Raw genomic sequence first — 19,570 nt, forward strand, 5'->3', positions numbered from 1 at the left:
TAGAACAATGCCTTGCACATGGTAGTAACTAGTTCACCATGCTTGCAGATTGTTGGAAAAGGAAGAGGTGGCTGGAATGTCCCACTTCCTGTCACTTTTGCCTTTATGTTATTTCTGCACTTAGTCAGGGTTGATAGCAGGGGTGACAGGGAGAAAGAAAAACACCTTCCAGTTTAGACTCATAGGAAATTCATTGCCAAACTGGTTAAACAAGATACTTAATTGTTCCCAGCCTGTTAAGCCAGATAGCTTACTCCTAAACCAGTTAAGACAGAAGCAACTAACCATTTGGCTAAAACCACTGAGTTTTTAAGTGAGAAAAAGCCATTTATTTCTCCTCTAACTTTTCCCAGTCACTCTCTAATTATATTCTAAAAAGGAACAATTCCAATTTGTTTAATTAAGCAAACTCTATTAATTTTTTAAATTATCACTTTAATAGAGTTAACATTTCATTGAGGGTGAATAAATTTTTTAGCTTTTGATGAAAGAATTTTTTAACTTCTACCCAAAGGGGCCTTTTTCTCAAACCTCAGGCCCCTGTGTCTCAGACTGGTAACTAAGTTTCAGTGGAAGGCATACTAAATTTGTAATTATACGACCTAAGTTCAGATCCCTGCACCACTATTTAATTTACCTGTGAGATTTGGGGCAAGTCTGTGGATTTCAGGTACCCATCTGTAAATTGAGGGTGTTGAGATGACCTCTGAGGTTCATTCTAACCTAGAGGATTTTAATCCTCACTACTCTGAATACTTGTTGGGTACCTAAAACCACTTTCTTTCCACAAAAAGAAAGTGAGCAGGGTGGAGGATGAGAGAAGATGGGAAAGAGGGAAGAGGAGGAAGAAAAGCCAATACTCTTTTTAAGAAACTGTCTGACGCTACTCACACGGAAAGCTTCCCTGTGTTATAACCACAAGATGTTTTCAACCATAGTGATCACGAGGTGAACATAGGGCAAGGAACTAAACTGTTTCCCATGTTAAAGTTTTCTATCTTCACTATCAAAATGTTTTTTCTCTGGGCTCCTGGGACTTCCATCCATTTCTCTGAATTCCCACCCTCCCCCATCCCCAAAGTGTTAACTGATAACTAAGGTGCTTAACTGAGAAAAGTTAATAATGGGGTCATTTCAAAGAGGGTCATAAGAAAGAGTCATTTGCTGCTGCCATATGCTTTCTTCCCTGACATCTGTGAGAACCAATGGCTGTACAGTTTAGGGTTCCCTATTTCCTATGAAAAGAAATACAAATAGTGTTGAATTCAACATAGAATCAAGGGTAATCTTAAAGGCAATCTAACGCTAACCTCTAATTTTACAGATGAGGAAACAGGCCTAGAAGGGTTAAGTAACTTGTCCAAGATCACCCAGCCAGTAAATGTCAGAGTCAGAATTTGAACCAGTCTTCCTGATTCTAAGTCTCTCACTCAATCCAATTTTAAGGGTGGGGGGCCTTTAGAAGATATTTAATCCAAACTGCAGCAATCCACCACACCATATCCTTCACAGGTCACTGCTGCCATTCCTCTGCTAGAATACTAGTAAAAGGAAGCTCACTCATCTCATAAAGTATTGTCATCAAATAGCTCTAAAGCTGCTTCCTCTCCCTTCAAACCTCACTCACAAAGGAAAAGCCAAAGTATTTTTGTTTAAAGGAACATGTATTTGGCAAAGATTAGATTCGAAGTTGGCATTTTAGAGACAGGTACCTGAAGTGCTGCTCTCAGAGAAGCATCTCTCATACTTAAATTGGTCTAATGACCTGTATGGTCCTGCTCTGGTTTTTTTTTTTTTTAAGGATTTCTAAAATTCTAAGCCCAGACAACAACAAAAAGCATTTCCATTGACCCAGAAGAACATGAAAATAGGAAGCTCTTTGGCTCTGGAGTCAGGAAGACCCGAGTTCAAACTCAGCTTCAGATACTTAACTAGCCATGGTACCCATTTAACCTCTCTTTGCCTCAGTTTCTTCTTCTGTAAAATAGGGACAATAATAGCACCTAGCTTTCAGGATTGTTGTGAGAACCAAAGGAAATAATTAATTGTAAAGTGGTTAATCCCCATTTTATACTGCTTATTCGTTTTTTAAAGTGTATAATAAATTCAATGTTAACTTCAAAATTGTCCTACTTATTTGTTTTTCTTTCTGAACTTCCTTCTGTTCTCTTGGTCGTGTTTTAAAATGTTACAGTGATTCCCCTTTTTTGACATCATTGTTGCCAATCCCTCTTCCTCTCTGTCCTTTCACACCCCCATTAAAAAGTGAGAGAAAGAGAAGGGAAGACTCTCTTGTAACAAATTTATGTTCTATTTCTAATCATAGATATGAATGATGACTACTGAAGTCACTGAGGCCTTAGTTCTTCGTTCAATGACCTTTATGCAGCCTCTGTCCCTTGGAGCAAGATATTCGTAGCAAGTACAGTTTCAGTATGATTGCCAGAATCTTCTGGGAGTGAGTAAATTGCTATATACATAATGCTTTTTCCTAGGGGAAAATTAAAAAAAAATGTAAATGGTTTAAATAAGACAAAAATATTGGTAATTTTCCATGGAATATTCATTCATGTTTAACAAGTCAAAAGGAATGAGTTCATCAGTCTTGGGGTCTTTAATCAATCAATCACCCAACCAACACTTAATATGCTCCTAGCAAGCATTGTTAGAGGTCCAATGACAAAAATGAAACAGTCCTTGTTCTCAAAGAGTTTACAATCTAATGAGGAAGACAACATGTACACTAAGTACATTCAAAATGTAATCAAAAACATCTGAGCTAATTGGTGGAAGGGGTTGGGGGAGGGCACTACCAACTGGAGGGGGTCTGGAAGGACCCATATAGAAGGTGGTCCTTAAACTGAGCTTTGAAGAAAACTAGGGCCGTGGAAAGGCAGAGGTGAGGAGGAATGAATTCCTGGTGTGGAGCAGAATGTTTTCCCTTAAACTGACTAGAGGTTAGGAACAATCTTAACACAAATTTCAGGCAGATTTTTTTTGGGAAGCAATGACTGGAGAAGCTTAGTTAGGATTGGGTATTTCACCCAGAATGACACTGATCCTTTCTGTGCCGTGCTACTTCTAAATGTCCTTCCATAGCAAAGGAATAAACAACTGATGCATTAATTATTTGATAATTACATGTGTGGTGGGAACTGAAACTCAATAAACACTTTATTGAAAGTGAATGATAATAAATGATATCAATAAAAACAGCTATTGAGACAACCTCTTCAATTGCATCAATGTTACCAACTTTGGCAATAGGAAAGAGAAAAATTAAAGCTTGAAAACTTTTTTCAAATAAAATTCAACTTTGATTGTATTTGAGGTTGACCAACTAGATCCACGTGATGAATATTTTTATCCTTTCCTGTGGTACTTAAATACGAATCCAAATAAATAGGAATTTGTCCAAGATGTAAATTCTGGTTTTACCACTAGAGGGAGCCCATACTGTTTCATAGGAACCATAAAGGGAGATGACGAAGACATTAAATCACCATTATCACTAGAGTTCTTTTTCTTAGCAATAATAGAGGTATGAATTAATAAAAAAAAATAATACTATGCATTTATTTCATATATTTCCTCTGAGATTTTATTATTCTCCCAACAGTGCTAAGAAGTAAGGGTCAAGTAATATTAATAGAAGGTAATGTCGAATAGCTGCAAATGTCAAAAGTATGATTAAAACAGAAGGAACTTTGACTAAAAACATTTAATTTACTTATATAATATTTCCTTATAAAATTTTTGCTATAGATTTAAATAAAATCTTATTTTTTATTCCTACAAAAGTTTCCCAAAGTAGAAAAGCTATCCCTTCCTCTTTCTAGGAATAGAGGTGGTGTTACAGCTTTGAATAATACATTTACAAAATGATGAATATTCCAGTTTTTGTATCCAATATATCCTGTCTCTTTTCTCTCTGTCCCTGTCTTTCTGTTTCTTTTTCTCTCCCACTCTCATAGTTCCATTCTACAGGAACAGAGTTGGGGACATTATATAACCCAGTTCTTATCAGGATTATCCCCCTTTCTCCATCTTGAGCAATATCTTCTGGCCTGTAGATCATGGGTGATCACCGGTCATCACGAGAAGCAGTTGCCATATGCTTCAACTTTCCCGGGGCATTTAAATACAAGTAATATTAGCAATATAACTTAATCAAACATTCTTTAAGTTCACAGCAGGTGCTAAGAACACCTAGCAGGTGGGGAAAATACAAAGTTTAGGAAAGAGACAGTTCTTGCCCTCATAAAGCTAGCAATCTAGTAGGAAGATACAATGATTCCAAAAACCAACAACCTTATGATACAAAAGAATGGTACCAGATAGATCCATAAGAGAAATACATACTTAATGCCAGGTTTGAACTCAGGAAGATGTGTCTTCCTGATTCCTGATTTCAGGCCCAACACTCTTTCTGCTGAGCCCCCTACCTGCGATGGTGTAATGTAATGCCAAAAGAAGGCAACTTCCCAGGTTCAAAATACCAGCATAGGTGCTCTCTATTTTATTTAGTGACAAACCAAGAACAGAGAAGATCAAAACATGACATCATTCAAAATACTGCATTTACTAAGTGTGATTAAACAATCTCCAAGTACTACCCCACCCCAGGATCTTCCAATCATTCAATCAATTACAAAGTCTCTGTTCTAAATACTTCTCCACCCCTAGGCTATACCTTCATTTGGTCCACCACAAAACCCCTCTTCTCAAATGGAGATTAGTTTCCAAACATAAGTAAAATACATTCATTTGCTCAACCATAGAACACAAAAAGGTCAAAAGTTCCCCACCCCTGGATCACAATTGAATCTACCCCAGAGTTACATCAAGTTTAAACACAGCACTTAATACCCAAATGGAGGTCTTTTCTTCATCTTGACAGGAGGCAAGTTCTCAGCAATCTTAGTTCCTGGAGAGACAAGGCTTAGCAAGGCCATAAGATACATTGCCAGTCCCTTCATGAATTTATCCTCTGTCTGTAGAACAGCCCTAGAACCCCTGAACACATTAGCAAAGCCCTCTCCCAGGATTTCTGTAAACATACAACAAGAAAATCCTTCTTCAGGGCTTCTGAACCAACAGAAAGGCTCCCAGACCCCTGCAACAACAGTACTGTCCCTCACCAGTGGACAGTATTCATTCTGTCTGCAGGACAGTCTCCAGACCCCTGCAACAACAGTACTGTCCCTCATTTGTGGACAGTATTCACTCTCTGTCTGCAGGACAGTCTCAGGCCTTCTTAACCAAATGCCAGGTTCCAGGACTTCTTCAACAGGACAGTCTTTCACCAGTGGACAAATCTGGCAAAATAACATCAAAACAGACAGACAAAGTACCAGCAAAACAGCCATGTCTCCTCAGTCCTTGGCAGCTCAGGGGACAGGTCTCAAAAGTCCAGGGCAATTCAAAGCGGCCACCAGCAATCCTCTTAGTCTCTCTCTCTCTCCACGAGGTGCTGCTTCCAAAAAAAAATCTTCCGCCTCTCTCTAGTGTCTCTCCAAATCTACGTCACCAGCTCCTCCCAATTCAGGACTTTCTTTTCACATCAACAAGCCCATCCCACAGGTGGGATTAACAAACTCTGGGTTTTAACACAATCAATTTGAAAACCAAGCCAATACAGGGGAATCTTTAATTGCCATTACTATCACAGATGGGAAGGAGCTAAACATTAACTATCAACTGGGAAGGGCTGCACAAGTTATGAAGTATGAATGTAATGAAATACTATCGTGCCACAAAAAATTATGAAAAGGATGGTTTGGGAGAAATCTGGAAAGACTTGTATAAAACAATGCAGACTGAAGTGAGTAAAGCCTGGAAGACAATTTGTATAAGAACACTAACCTTGTAAAAAGTAAAAAAAAACTTTGAAAGACTTATAAACTCCGATCAATAAACAATGATTTCTGAGAACCCATGATGAACAAACATTACCCACCTCCTGACAGAGAGGTGACAAAATGACTCCCTGTTTCTGTCAAAAATAAGAAATAGATTTTTTGGACATTGCTCATGTAGGAATTTGCTTTGCTTGATTATACATATTATTACAATGGTTTTGGTTTTTATTTTTCAGTAAGGATATTAGGGGAGGAAAAGAAAATTAATGCTTGTAATTAAAAAAAAACAACATTGAAGTTCTGCTGAGAAGGGGATTATCCTTCTAATAACTGTTTCCTTCCTAGAAGAGTCTAAATCCTTTGAGTAGTACTATAAGTTTGAAGACTTGTCTATATAGGAAATATGATTGAAATACTGCCCACTAGGATTGAACCCAATTCATGTAACTCCAGAACTTGGGGGTTGAGATAGCAATGTGAGATAGCAAGAGAGAACAACTCTTAGAGAAATAATGACAGGGGAAGAAATAGGGGGAAAGAATGAAGCAGCAAAAAGACCTGAAATTTCTGCAGCTGACAAAATCAGGATTCACAGGTCTAATTAGACCACCATAAAGAGTTCAGATGGTCAACCCAAAGTGGGGCATCCATGAAAATAAGTTCCATCCATAAGCTCTAGAATTAAAATTGAACAAAAATCAAGTAATGTCCCTCCAATTTAATATATTGCTTTTTTTAAAAAAACTTATGATAAGGGTGGTTTTTTTTTAAAGCAGTTGGGGTTAAGTAACTTGCTCAAGGTTACACGATCAGTTATTTCTGGGTGTGGTGCTAAGTATCTGAGCCCGGATTAGATCCCAGGTTATCCCGACTCTGGGGCTGGTGCTCTTACTCACTGTGCTACCTGGCTGACCCTATTAGAGTGTTCTAATGGAAAAGGATGCAGAAATTTAAGACAATTCAATAACTTATCTTAAAACTACTGTTACAATCTATTGGGAGCCTAATTAAGTTTCATTGGAGAAAAAGTAATTTATGGGAATGCTGATTAGGCATTTAACATTTCACCTTGGCTCTGCACTATCACTCTACTACAAATCCGGACCTCCTCTGAATTTTGTCCTCAGTAGCTTCCACTGCTACATCTGCTGCCACCCCAATCAGCTGTTCCAGTGGACCACCACTATTCCTTTGGATGCTTCTGTGGTTCCACTTGTAAGCCTCCAGACCTTTTGAGCTAACACACCAGTGTCTAAGTCTGATGCATCCTTCTGAATATTGTTACTAAAGTTGTTGGTAAACATATTACCACCTAGAGTTGCAGCTTAAAGGGCCTATGCAAATAGGGGCTAAGGTTTGGGATAGTTAGTGAGAAGCTAGATGTAAAGTGGGTAAGAAATGTATCATCTGTGATCATAGATTTAGGGCAATAATATTTTTCATAGCTATCCAAAATTAGTTAGATCACAAGATCTCAGAGTTAGAGCCAGAAAAGATTTTAGATGTCATCTAGTCCATCCTCCTCATTTCGTTTTTTTGGGGTTGTATTTTTGTTTGTTTTGGTCTGTTTTTTTGCTTTTTGGAGGGGAGAGGGCAGGGCAATTGGGGTTAAGTGACTTGCTCAAGGTCACACGGCTAGTGTGTCAAGTGTCTGAGGCCAGATTTGAACTCAGGTCCTCCTGACTCCAAAGCCAGTGTTCTACTCATTTCACCATCTAGCTGCCCCCACCCTCCTCATTTTATAAATGAAGAAACTGAAGGTTGGAAAAATGAAGTGACATGCGCTAAGGTTAGACAGGCAATGAGTGTCAGAGACAGGACTTTAATCCAGGTCCTTCTGATTCTGTCCCTGTTCGTTTCAATGCAACATAATGCCTTCCTCAGCTTCCTCATTTGGTTAAGTCCTGAAGTGGCTGAACATTTGTTTTCCCCTAAACCAACTAACTAAAAGGTTAAGAATAATTTGGACCACAACTTTTGAGAGGACTTTACTAGAAATGCTCTTAGAGCATCACAGCAAAGCCAAGAGTTGAGTGACATTTCATCTTATGTGCTTGGGTATCCAAGTAGGTTTTGCTTGTGTTTCTGCACTTTTAAACACTTCTTGGTAACGCAGGAGAACGATCTCTGAGGAAAATAGCTTCCATTGACCTCATTCCAGGAAACCAGTAACAACAGTCAACTGGCTTTGAAAAGCAAAGAAGACAATGTTTGGAGACCCAGAAATTTTCATTTTGGGCAAAAGAATGGGAACCACAGGTCACTTCTTAAGACCTCCTAGTGGGACTGTGGCGCCTGAGCCTAACAAAGAGGTTGGCACAAATCAAATACGAAAATCCAGCAGAGAAACTGGCCAGACCACAGTCAAAGCAAGTAGCTGTCTTTTGACAGTGCCTTGGGCTCTCCATTTCTCCCCTGCCTTCACGTCTGCCCTATAGCTAGCCTGTCAGGGAAAAAGAAACCTCTCTGGCCCTAGGATCTCTGCTTCCTTTTCTTCCTCAACCTTTTCACCTCCCTACAAGTCCTCCCCACTTGACTTGAAAATATGACTCGTGAGGAATTTTTGAGGATCAAATCAAAGGTTATACAGATAATGAAATTGGCAAATGCCATGTGTTTCACTCCTTGTTCTTTGAGGGCTGGATGCCCTTCAAGTTTCAGGGCACGAGAGAGGATCGTCTTTAGAAAACCATATGCCATACCTCTGAGTCTCTAGCAACAGCAGTTACTGAGGAAAAGTAAAATTCTGCAGGGAAGGTCAGATACCAGCCGCTCACTCAACAGGATGCCCTATCAAGGGATCACCATTTTGATAAACATATACCAACTAAGGAAATGAAAACTCTGAAGATCAGCTTCTGAACTCAAGAGAAAACTTCTTTGGTCCAGGAAGTAAGTAAAATATATGACAAACAGGAACAAAACTAGGTCATTTGTTTTGGAGAAGGTGGAGAGGAGGGAGGGAAACTAGTGGGGGGCATAAGACAAGTTGTCTGCCTATGCCGTGGAAATAATCGGTATTATCAGGACCTGAGAAAATATTTCACAGTTTTTTCTTCAAGCATCCAGTGGCTCATGATTCATAGGCCCATAAAATAAGGTCAACTCCAAGATCAAATATTTGGGGAACTGATTCTGGGGCAGGTGGTTTTCTTAGAGGTCTATCATCATCTGCTCTGAATTTTTGCTTGTTATCATGGCATACTGAAATGTTCACTGCTTTTTTTTTTTTTTAATGGAAATCCCATCTCCTAAACAGATTGCTTTGTCTGTGGTAGGCAGTGTTAGTTTCTTCAGGAATATCTTGTTTTGTATGCTTTAGTGGTGAGCTCTTTACATAGCCCTACGTTGGCAGAGGGATATAAACAGATAATCCACACATACACTCACACAGAAATTTACATATCTTCAGATGTTGGTCTTGTTAGGGAACAATTCTGTGGTTAGTGGTTTTATCAAACCTTTGTATCCTGAAAATCACATGAATTCAATGCCATAAGTACAGATGCCACAAGTACAACACCACAGAGTACGAATATTAAAAAGACAGAGATAAACATTAACCAAGAATCCCAAGGAGAAAAATCTCAAAATAATTTGCCAACCTCTTCTTGCCTTTAATTTATTGTTGTTGTTGAGTTGTTTTTCAGTCATATACGACTCCTCATGACCTTATTTGGGGTTTTCTTGGCAGAGATACTGGAGTGGTTTGCCATTTCCTTCTCCAGCTCATTTTACAGATGAGGAAACTGAGGCAAACAAGGTTAAGTGACTTGCTGAAGGTCACATGGTAAGTACATGTCTGAGGCCAGATTTAAACTGAGTCTTTCTGGCTCTAAGCCCAGGGCTCTATTCACTGTACCACCTAACTGTTCTTACCTTTAATTAGTCTCAAATTTGAAAGAATTGTATGCTTTCTTTAAAAAAAAAAATTACCCAATGAAGTACTTCCCACTGTGCCACAAAAATGACAATTTTTTTGTTTCTTTAATAACCTCTGCCTATTGAGAAAGCATCAATAATCACCTACCCATACACCTCCTTGCTTTACAAAACCTTTATAAAAATGATCAATATATCTACTTGATCGAACATGGGCTCCTTGAGGGCATGGATATTTTATTTCTGTCTCCATACCTATAGTGCCTGTCTCCATACCTACAGGGTCTGACACATAGTAGACACTTATAAACACTTGTTGATTGAAAATAATAATGGCAATAGCCTTGACCCTATCAGTTCAGGCTCTGCTTATAAAATGTCAGAGGCTGAAAAGTAAACACATGTATAGAATTCATCAACAAAAAAGTAGGGGGAAAAAAGGTCAAATGAACTGATAAAAAACCAACAATGTTTAAGTACTTTTTAAGTGGGTTCAGCTGCTCTTAAATGTTGCTGCTATCTACCCTGCTGTTTTCAGATCCTTGGAGACAGAGAAAACTCACACTAACCAATTTCATTTTAAAACATTGCTTATTGGCTCTACAGTAAGGAAGTGGAGGGAGGAGAGGAGAAAAATGGGGGTGGGGGTGGGGGTGGTGGGAACACCTTTATAAAACAATGGGACTCAAGGGGAAAGGATTGGGAAACTGGCCAAGTTCAACAGAGGAGATTCAATATCCTAGGGAACCTATGGGGCCATTTCTCAGTTTGAAAAAGATGCATTTACAACGATTTCTCTGCAGGTTTCCACTACATTCCAGAGTGGGACAAGACATGGGCAAGACTTTTTTTCTTTTGACATTTCTTTTTTTCCCTCATTAAGCATCTTAACTTAAATTTCTTTTCTGGAAACAATCACCTGGCAAGGAGTAGTCCCAGATGTTGCTGGGGGAGTTATTAGGCACAGCCATGTTCTTAACTCAGTAAGAAACACATCTTTTTAATCAAGCAGCCTAAAATCATTCCTAAAGAATTATAACAATGAATTCTCATTGCTATGCTTGTGAAAGAAATCTTTATGACATACCTCCAGTTCACAAAATATATTGTCAAAGGAGTAGACTGACTGTGCAGTAGAAAGTTAAGATCATGATCTTTTTTAAAGTATCCCACCAAACACAATAGTAATTGCTTTCTCTTTAGTATATTTAATTCAATTCAATTCGATTTGATTCAACAAACATTTATTAAGTTCTGTTCAAGGCGCTGTGCTAGGCCTGGAGAGCTGACAATGATGCTGAGTTGGCTGTTTCCCTGATGCCAAGGCAACCTCCCAACTCCTGAAACACAGAGATTCTTAGAGGCTTCACTCCTTCCACCTAGAAAAGGCCAAATAAAAAAGCCACGGACCCAGGCCTGCTTTTCGGGGGCCATATGACCACAGAAGAAAGTGGCCCTAAGACCATCCCCTTTTTCTCTGGGGTCTCTCATTGAACCCCTGACCTTTCCAAGATGGGAATGAATTGAGGAGACAGCCAGAGCTGACTCAGGCCTTTCTGAAGACTCCAACTAATCCAACAGTTCTGGCTAAGCAGACAGTTGGAAAAAGGCTTCATCTAGCCATGTGGTTTACCAACCAGAAGAAGTTACAAAATATCTGTGCATGCTCTATAATCTCTTCAAGGCACTGATATTATATGTCATCAAAGGAAGCAAATTGCCCAGATTTTCTGTGGTCAAGTAGTCTCAGCAAAGCTAGCTGATTGGGGTCGATGCATGCTCCAGACCCCCATTACATAATAAAAAGAGCTAACATTTTTATATAGTTCTTCAAGGTTTGCAACGTATTTTATATGTAATATCTCATTTGATCTTCACAAGAACTCTGGGAAGTAAGTGTTATTCCCATTTTATAAATGCAAGAACTGAGGCCGAGGAACGTTGAGTGACTTGATCACGTGACTAGTAAATGTCTGTGGAGAGATTTAAACTCAGGTTTTCCAGATTCCAAACCAAACACTAAAAATTCTAACTGTCTGGGATATGTGCATCAAGCGCAGCTCACCTGTACAGGAGAATGTACTGATGCCCAGGCTTTAGAAAGACATTTCAGAAAGAAAATAGCAATCAAGCAAAAGATCATTGCTTGCTCCCCCTTAAGCCATTTTCATTGGAAGAGTTTCTAGTATCAGGTAGTGAGTGTTTTTCTCCGTGGGGAAATCCAACAGACTTTGTTTCAGGACTAAAGGGACAGAGATAAAGGGAGAAGACTGATGAGAAGCAGTTTAGAGTCCATGATTAGAGTCTTTTAATGCTGCCTTACTAGTTCATGCTGCAACAGGGTGCTTTGAGTTCCCTATATTATATCAACAGGAAGGCTAACCAATAGAGGCAGAGACCATTTGAATGTGGAGGAATCCCTTTTACTCAGTTCCTACAAGAAAAAAAATGTATGTTAGTCTCAATGGGTTTATGTATCTTCTGGAGAAGCTGAGATCTAATGGAATGTGTGGAATATGCCTATGCCAGGGGTGAATAATACTTCTATTTTATCACCTTTAATTGAGTCTGATTAAATGCTTATACACTAATGACCCAGGGAAAGGTGAATGATAAAAGCAAAACACTTAGCAAACAAGACAAGATGAAGGAAGGAGTGTAAAGTAGGATGGGGACAAGCCATGATCTGATTAGATCATCTACCCACATCTTAGAGCTGGGGATCTTAAGCTTTTTTGAGGGGGGGTGTCATGCACCCATTTGGCAGTATGGTGAAGTATATGTACTTCTCTGAATAATGCTTTTGAATGCATAAAATAAGATAATACAATTTTAAAGAATACTATGTATATTGAAATACAGTCTGTAGAAAGGAAGACTGTACTCACCTAGTGTCAGGTCTAATAACTACAGTAATTTCTCAGTAATGATGAGTGAAAATGACTGTAACAACTCATGCAATATAAAAATATCTATGACTTCTTCTGGTGACAAAATCACAAGTACTGCTAAAAATTGCTGTGGTTTTTTTTTTTTACCTGAATTCAGCAGTAAAAAACAATGTTAAATTTCAGTTTAAGGTTAATGAAAATAAAGAAACAATTATTTCCACATTCAAGTTCACAGCCCTTTATCTCCCCCACCCTCCAAGGTCTGTGGAGCCAGGTTAAAAATACCTGCTCTAATTTAATTTGTAATGTAAAAATTAATGTAAGAATCTGCATCACCATCCATAAAGGAGCAGGGTCGGGGGGGTAAGTTGAAATCTGATGTGGAGTCAGAGAGAGTGCCCCAGGAACTGACTGATACCCCACAGTACTCTGTGTTATTAGTTGGTGAGCATGACAGTTAAGGTGACTGCCTAATGATAGAACATACCCTGGTTCTTAGTACCGAGGAGGGTGAAGCTTAGCAACTTAGTTAAATGATGGAAAGAAGGAAGAAAGGGAAGAAAGGAAGGAAGGAGGTAGAGAGAAGAAAAGAGAGAGAAAGGAAGAAAGAAAGGAAGGAAGAAAGGAAGGAAGAAAGAAAGAAAGAAAGAAAGAAAGAAAGAAAGAAAGAAAGAAAGAAAGAAAGAAAGAAAGAAAGAAAGAAAGAAAGAAAGAAAGAAAGAAAGAAAGGAGGAAAGGAGGAAAGGAGGAAAGGAGGAAAGGAGGAAAGGAGGAAAGGAGGAAAGAAGGAAAGAAGGAAAGAAAGAAAGAAAGAAAGAAAGAAAGAAAGAAAGAAAGAAAGAAAGAAAGAGAAAGAGAGAAAAAGAAAGGACACTAAAAATACTTTTTAAAAAAGTACTAGCTACATATAGACAGTCAATGCCAAATATATTTGGCAAAGTGAAGACATACAGCTGGAAAACTATGTTAGTGTTTCCCAGCTGTATTTCTTCACTTGGCTTAATTTTGAACAAGTAGACCCCAGAACTATGTTCTGATGCTTTTAGTTGCCAAAGTTGTACGATGCTAGAAATATTTATGGACCTTGAAGAGAGAGGCACAACAAGATCCTCCCAAACTCTCTTTTCATCAAGTCCAAGTATTGATTGAGATTATTCCTGTTTTCCAGCATCTCTGCTTCCTCTCAACATACTGCTGAGTGCTGGTGAAGGAGATTTCACAAACTGGATTGACTACAAATTGGTTTTATCAATCTCAGCCTTGTCCTCAATGTTTCCATGATTCCCACCCTCCACCCCCCAAAAAAAGGTAAAACACCCCTCATCTAGATCAGTTATAGAAAGGAGACAGATTGGATCCAGTTAATTCTTTGGAATGACTTAGGATCCTCTATAGCAGGCTCATTCTGATTCATTTGTGAGAGGGTGTTTTCCTTCTGTTTTTAGTCCTGTATAGTCTACCATTAGTTTTTCTAAATTAATGATCTCTTAGGGTTAAGTTATTTAGCTTAGTTTGACTTTAAACACCATCTGTAAATATAATCAAGTCTTTCTACTCACACAGCTGTTAAACAGGGGTAAGGCCAAGGACTGACCAAGGCCAAATTTACTTAGTTTATGAAGCCTTGTGTGAGGACCATCTGAAGTGTAACATGGGTGTATGTGCATATAAATACATGAATATATTTATTTATAAGCATAGGCTTATTATCTAGCTTTCCCAATTTAAAAAAACCTTTTGGAGTAATTTCATTACCAGAGGACTGGCTACCAGGTCATGAAATTTTTTTAGCCGAATCAGTAAAATCCTAAGTCCTTGGAGCACTGAAGTGAGTATCTGATAAAACATGTCCTTGTTTTCTTATGCTTGATTCTATGGTGATAAACAACAACAGCAACAACAAACCCAACAACACAGCTGTGCTGAGGAGGTAATGATGACTATAATCTCATGGTACTAGCCAGTTTCTGGTTACTAACAATATAAGGAATGGAAGAAATGTCACTTGAGGCAAACATTCTGGGTCTGCTTACTGATCAAGGGGGCTGCACAGTGCTAATTAATGCTGGCAAGTTGTGTTAGTCTTGACTTCAGATTCCTTTAAGAAAAGATGGTCTTTCTAGGTCACAAGTGGATGCAGGTGTTTTTTATTAGTATGTATGGAAAAATCCTTATCATTTCCCCCTCAAAATGACAGGAGGATTGAAAATAATCAAATGAAATTCTAAATGGAACAAAAATAAGAAAGAATAAATAAGATAGGCCAAGTGTTCCCAAGATCTTTACCTGTATATAAAAATCATGACCCTAGTAAGACCTATCCTTTAAGATCTTCTCAGATGTAGACTATTCACTCTCCTCTTCTTTAAAATGCTTTTCCAGAGGACAGAGAAACACACCACCTGTTTCTACTTACTCCTTTACATTACCTGACTCTTCTGGATATCTCTGCAGAAATATAATTTGATTGTTCTTTACATAATGCTTTTATTTGTTTTTGTCAGAACAACTTGGGTGCCCTTGGGAGCTATAACTAGCGATTTTGGCACAGGGGTTGGAATTGGGGTGATCCACACAATGTAAGTCCTCAATTCAGTTGGGGGGGGGGGACGTAGGGGAGGAAGAGAGAAACTGCCAAGGAGCAGAATGAAGGAGGCAGCAGGGAAAAGGTTAGAAGGACCAGGATGAAGAAAAAGAGTTTCTTATTTTAACTAATTTTTCATGTTAATTAGGTGCTAAGCTCAGTTATTTCTGCTGTTGAAAGATTATAAGTGTTGTTAGCACCCTCTAAATTCGTTACCTTCACAAGAAATCCCAAGTTACAGGTCTGATATAAGGTACCATGGGGAGAGAGGCCAAGGGATGCCACCATTGTTAGTAAGGAAACTGACAATGTTAGTGCCTTGCCAAAGAGTACACTTGGGGACAGAGATTTGTCATCTGGCAGTTTCCTATTCTAATTTATTATTCTTACTAATGCAGTACATGGGGATACCCTCCCCCAACTCACAGAAGAGTTTCCCCTAGGGAATTATTACTCAAAGTTCAACATACTTTGTGGGTCTGCAAGTTCTAGAAACTATAACTCCTGAGCCACTCCCATCCCCCCATCAAAGTATTGACTTTTAATAGTCAGCCAGAGGACATGATTAATTTAAAATAAAAAGCATCTAACAAATGAAATAACATGGAGCCTCCCTATTTAGGGTGATGCCACAGGCTTCTGTCCCACTTAGATTTTCCTGAGGTAAGACATTGCTGTAGTCTGTGGGGTTCCCTGGAGCTTCCCCAGGTAGCCTACTTCTATGGAATACTGCCCTGTTTACCTGTTTGGTCCAGGGTTCTTGGCTCTCTTCATCAGAGTCTAAGGAGAGATGTCGATCAAAGGAACTGGTTTAACTTGCCTGGTACATACTGCCTCTTATCTCTCCTTGTATGTGTCTTTCTACTTCAGCTAAACTGGTTTGTGGTCTTTGTATACAGTGCAAGGACAAGACTGACACAATATTAACAGCAATCTACTGAAAGCTTTTCTCAAAGATCACAGTCAGACATTAGGCAGTCACCCTGGCTCATCTAAAAGGGAAAAAAGTATTAATATTAATACAACAATAAAAATTGAAATTCTATCATGATCTTGTTCTCTTAATTCAAAATTTCCTTTTCATCAATATAGTATTTACTTCTCAGTTTTGCAGTTACCTTTTGCAAGCTTAAAATTACATATTGTTGAAAAAAAATTTTATTTGAATCATTATGGCTGTCAGATTGAGAATAAGTAAATCCAATTGTTTTACTCAATTAAATTCTTCACTCCCTCCAATAGAACCTCAGAGGTGTTCTTGTGCAATGTAATAAGTTAATGTAATAAAAAGAAGTCAGTCCTATTTTTTTTTGTCTGCTAGTTCATGTTTATATTCTTGAGGCCAGTTTCCTTTAAGTAAATATAAAGCTCAGAAGATAGCACCAGTCCTCAGCTGTTTATTTAAACCTGTAAGGAAATAAACACAAGTCTTCCAACAGCCAAATGAAGCCCTTGCTGTCCATGAAGTAATATGAACATTATGTGGATTGAAATCTGAAAAACAAAATAAACAATATCCTTGATGATGTAGGATAGTAGGAGCATTAACCTATTGTTCATCCTTTGTTTTTGAAGAGGATTGTTCATGGGTAAAGTTGTGACTTGCTTGTGACTTGGATTTAAGGAAGGCAGCGTTGCACAAAGTTGTCAGCCTGACGCTCTCTTCCAGAGTCATCAAAGTCCAGCAACAAGACAACCCTAGGCAAGACAAGACCTTGGCATCTTTGATGTCTGACCAAGCTCTAAGTGGTCCACAGATCCTGCTTCAGCTGCATTCATGGACATTGGAAGCAATTGGAAGAAAGATCCACACATTCTGCCAGTGAATATGTTCATATGTTTGGGGTAGACATCCCCCTAACTCAGCAACAGATCTGAGGCCTGTCGGTTAACCTCAGCCTGGTTTAGCCCATCTGGTAAGTAGTTTACCAAGGTGTGGTAGCTATACGTGCTACCGTTTCGTGGAGCCACAGGTGAGAGTTGGGTGAACGTGGACCAAAAGCAAATGAGCAGCCCTGAAAAGGCATCAACCTGCTATAGGCACGAAGGAAGAAAACAAGCATTATTAAGTGCCTACTGTGTATCAGGTACCATGCTAAGTCGCAGTGCCTACAAATATCTCATTTGATTTTCGCAATGACCCTGGAAGGCCGGTGCTGTTATTATCTTCTTTTTACAGTGGAGGAATCTGAAGCAGAGAGAGGGTAAGTGACTTGCCCATGGTCACACAGCTAGTAAATATTTGAGGCTGGACTAGAGCTCAGGTCTTTCTAACTTCAGGACCGCTGTATCACCTAGGTAACTGGAGCAAAGCTGGGTTTCACTAAAATTCAAGATTTAATCCAACTATATGTCCAATGTTTGCACAGCACCTCCACCAAAATCCTCCTCTCAGTGTCTCATTTCATATTACTCTTTCCATATGCATCAAGTTCCAGCCAAAGTGCCCTACTTTTTCTTTCCTGCATTTGGTATTCCATTTCCTGACTCTGAGCCTTTACCTAGGCTGTTCTCTGGGCTTAAAAATGAGCTCCCTCTTCACCTCCATCATGCTTCCTTTAAGGCTCAGGTCAAGTGCCACCTCCTAGTCAAGGCCTTTTCTGATTCCTTGGTCTTTAGAATGCTGGAATCCTTTCTCAAATAATCTCCTACAGAGTTACTTATTTATGGCATATCCTCCAAGGAGAATATAAGATTCTTGAATATAGAGACTGTTTTTCATTTTGTCATTACATCCCTACCACTTAGACTTGTAAATAGCAGGTACTTACTAAATTTGCATTGGATTGGATTGGTTCATGTTACAGGGATGACCCTGGGTTCTTCATGGCTAATCAAGTGCAGAACAAGCTCCAGCAGATTCTTTTTTTTTTTTTTTCATTTATACTATGCAATTTACTTTACATTAAAGAGTTATTCTGCCCAGGAAAACTCACAGGTAGGGTGCAAGGCTTTAACCAAAGGCTCTCTAGTGGTGGAACATGAGGCATTGCAGGGCAGCAGGCAAGGTATATCTTGTTAATGCCAGAGGATGACTCTGCTTGACTTATTTAACCCAACCTCTAAGCACACAACAACCAAGAGATTCTGAACAGGATCTCAGCCCACTCCATCTGAAGTTGGGAAAGCTATCTCTTAAGTCCAAGGTCTCTTTCCCCCCTGCAGGAATCTTCCTTTCAGGATTCTGGGACAGGTGATCGATCATCCAGCCTCTTCTTAAACATATCAAGTGTCAAAGAAGAGTTGTCTTTCTTAACATGGGCCGAAGTTTGCCTCTCTCTCCCTCCATCCTTAAAACTAAGAAAAGGAGAGGATTCACAGGCCAGGTAATACCCAGTGCCCCTAGGAGTGAGGACACCCTTGAACAGGCAGAGGCAAGGAGAGAAATAAATTGTCAAGCTCCAAGGGTGTCCCAACATGCCTCAGAAGGCTGGGTTGATGATTCCCTGTTGGGTGCTTTGGGTCGTCACAACAGGCGTGGGGGTATAGGGTAGTGGTAGCTCCCTGGGAGGTGGTGAGCACAGGACTGGCTTCTGAATGACCATGCACAGACACATAAGACATTTTGTCACTGCTGATTGAAAATCAGTTTGGAACTTGCAAAATATTTTCAGCAGAATAATATAATTATTGGCCAAATATTCACTGCTTGTGTATACACATCCCAGGTTGGGGAACCCCTCACTGTAGGGTGGTGGGGCTCCAAATGTGGCAAGTACTGGAATCTCTGGGGACACAGGAGGGTTACTGAAGGACACTGATACTGGCACCTCCTGCTGGGTTGGGGGCTCTGGCTCTGAGACCCAGCAGGCTCGGCACAAACGCTTTGACAAGCCACAGATACAGAGGAGAGGGATGATGACCAGGAAACTGATGACAAATGTCCTCATGGGGCCAGAGAAATGTTCTGTCTTCATGCAGCAGTCAATGCCACAGCACTCAAATCCTCCAGAGCAGACAAAGCGTACTGGGCATCCACCAGTTACCTGTTGGAGACCTGCCAGGGTGCTAAAAAGCAGACTGGGCAAAAAGCTGGAGGGTCTAGAGAGCCAGCAGTGCGGCATCCTGGGCTGGTCTACCAGCTTCCATGTGTTGGGGGGGAAGAAGTTGCTCCAGCAGATTCTTGACTGATTGACTGTCTCCGTGTCTGACCCAGCTTTGACGACACACTGTTGCTCCATTTAGAATGAACAAGTTGTGAGCAGTGATCAGAGTCCCACATAGCCCAATAAAAGAGCAGCTAAGGTAGCTAAGTGGCACAGTGTATAGAGTGCCAGGCCTAGAGTCAGGAATATTCAACCTTCTGAGTTCAACTCTGGCCTCAGACATTTACTAGCTGTGTGACCCTGGGC

General features: G+C 39.6%; 1 protein-coding gene across 1 annotated transcript; it reads right to left on the reverse strand.

Moving 5' to 3' along the window:
• Nucleotides 1–18,378: 18,378 nt before the first annotated feature.
• On the reverse strand, nucleotides 18,379–19,294 carry LOC138153249 (transmembrane protein 92-like). The gene is made up of 2 exons (XM_069077379.1): nucleotides 18,900–19,294; nucleotides 18,379–18,761 (listed from the first exon to the last, which is right to left on the reverse strand). Exons 1-2 carry the CDS (start codon nucleotides 19,280–19,282, stop codon nucleotides 18,641–18,643), a joined length of 504 nt encoding a protein of 167 aa, XP_068933480.1. The 5' UTR covers nucleotides 19,283–19,294; the 3' UTR covers nucleotides 18,379–18,640.
• Nucleotides 19,295–19,570: the final 276 nt, after the last annotated feature.

This window comes from Petaurus breviceps, unplaced genomic scaffold (genome assembly GCF_028583685.1).
Source record: "Petaurus breviceps papuanus isolate PSGF00001 unplaced genomic scaffold, PetGlider_PUasm1.0 90977, whole genome shotgun sequence".
Lineage (NCBI taxonomy): Eukaryota > Metazoa > Chordata > Mammalia > Diprotodontia > Petauridae > Petaurus > Petaurus breviceps.

Bases quoted from the DNA above. Each gene is read 5' to 3' on its own strand.
- LOC138153249 (XM_069077379.1), bottom strand. From the start codon at position 19,282: ATGCCGCACTGCTGGCTCTCTAGACCCTCCAGCTTTTTGCCCAGTCTG. The intron at 18,762-18,899 runs GGGGTTCCCCAA...GTGTCTGTGCAT, and splicing joins GCCCCACCACCCTACAGTGA to GGTCATTCAGAAGCCAGTCC.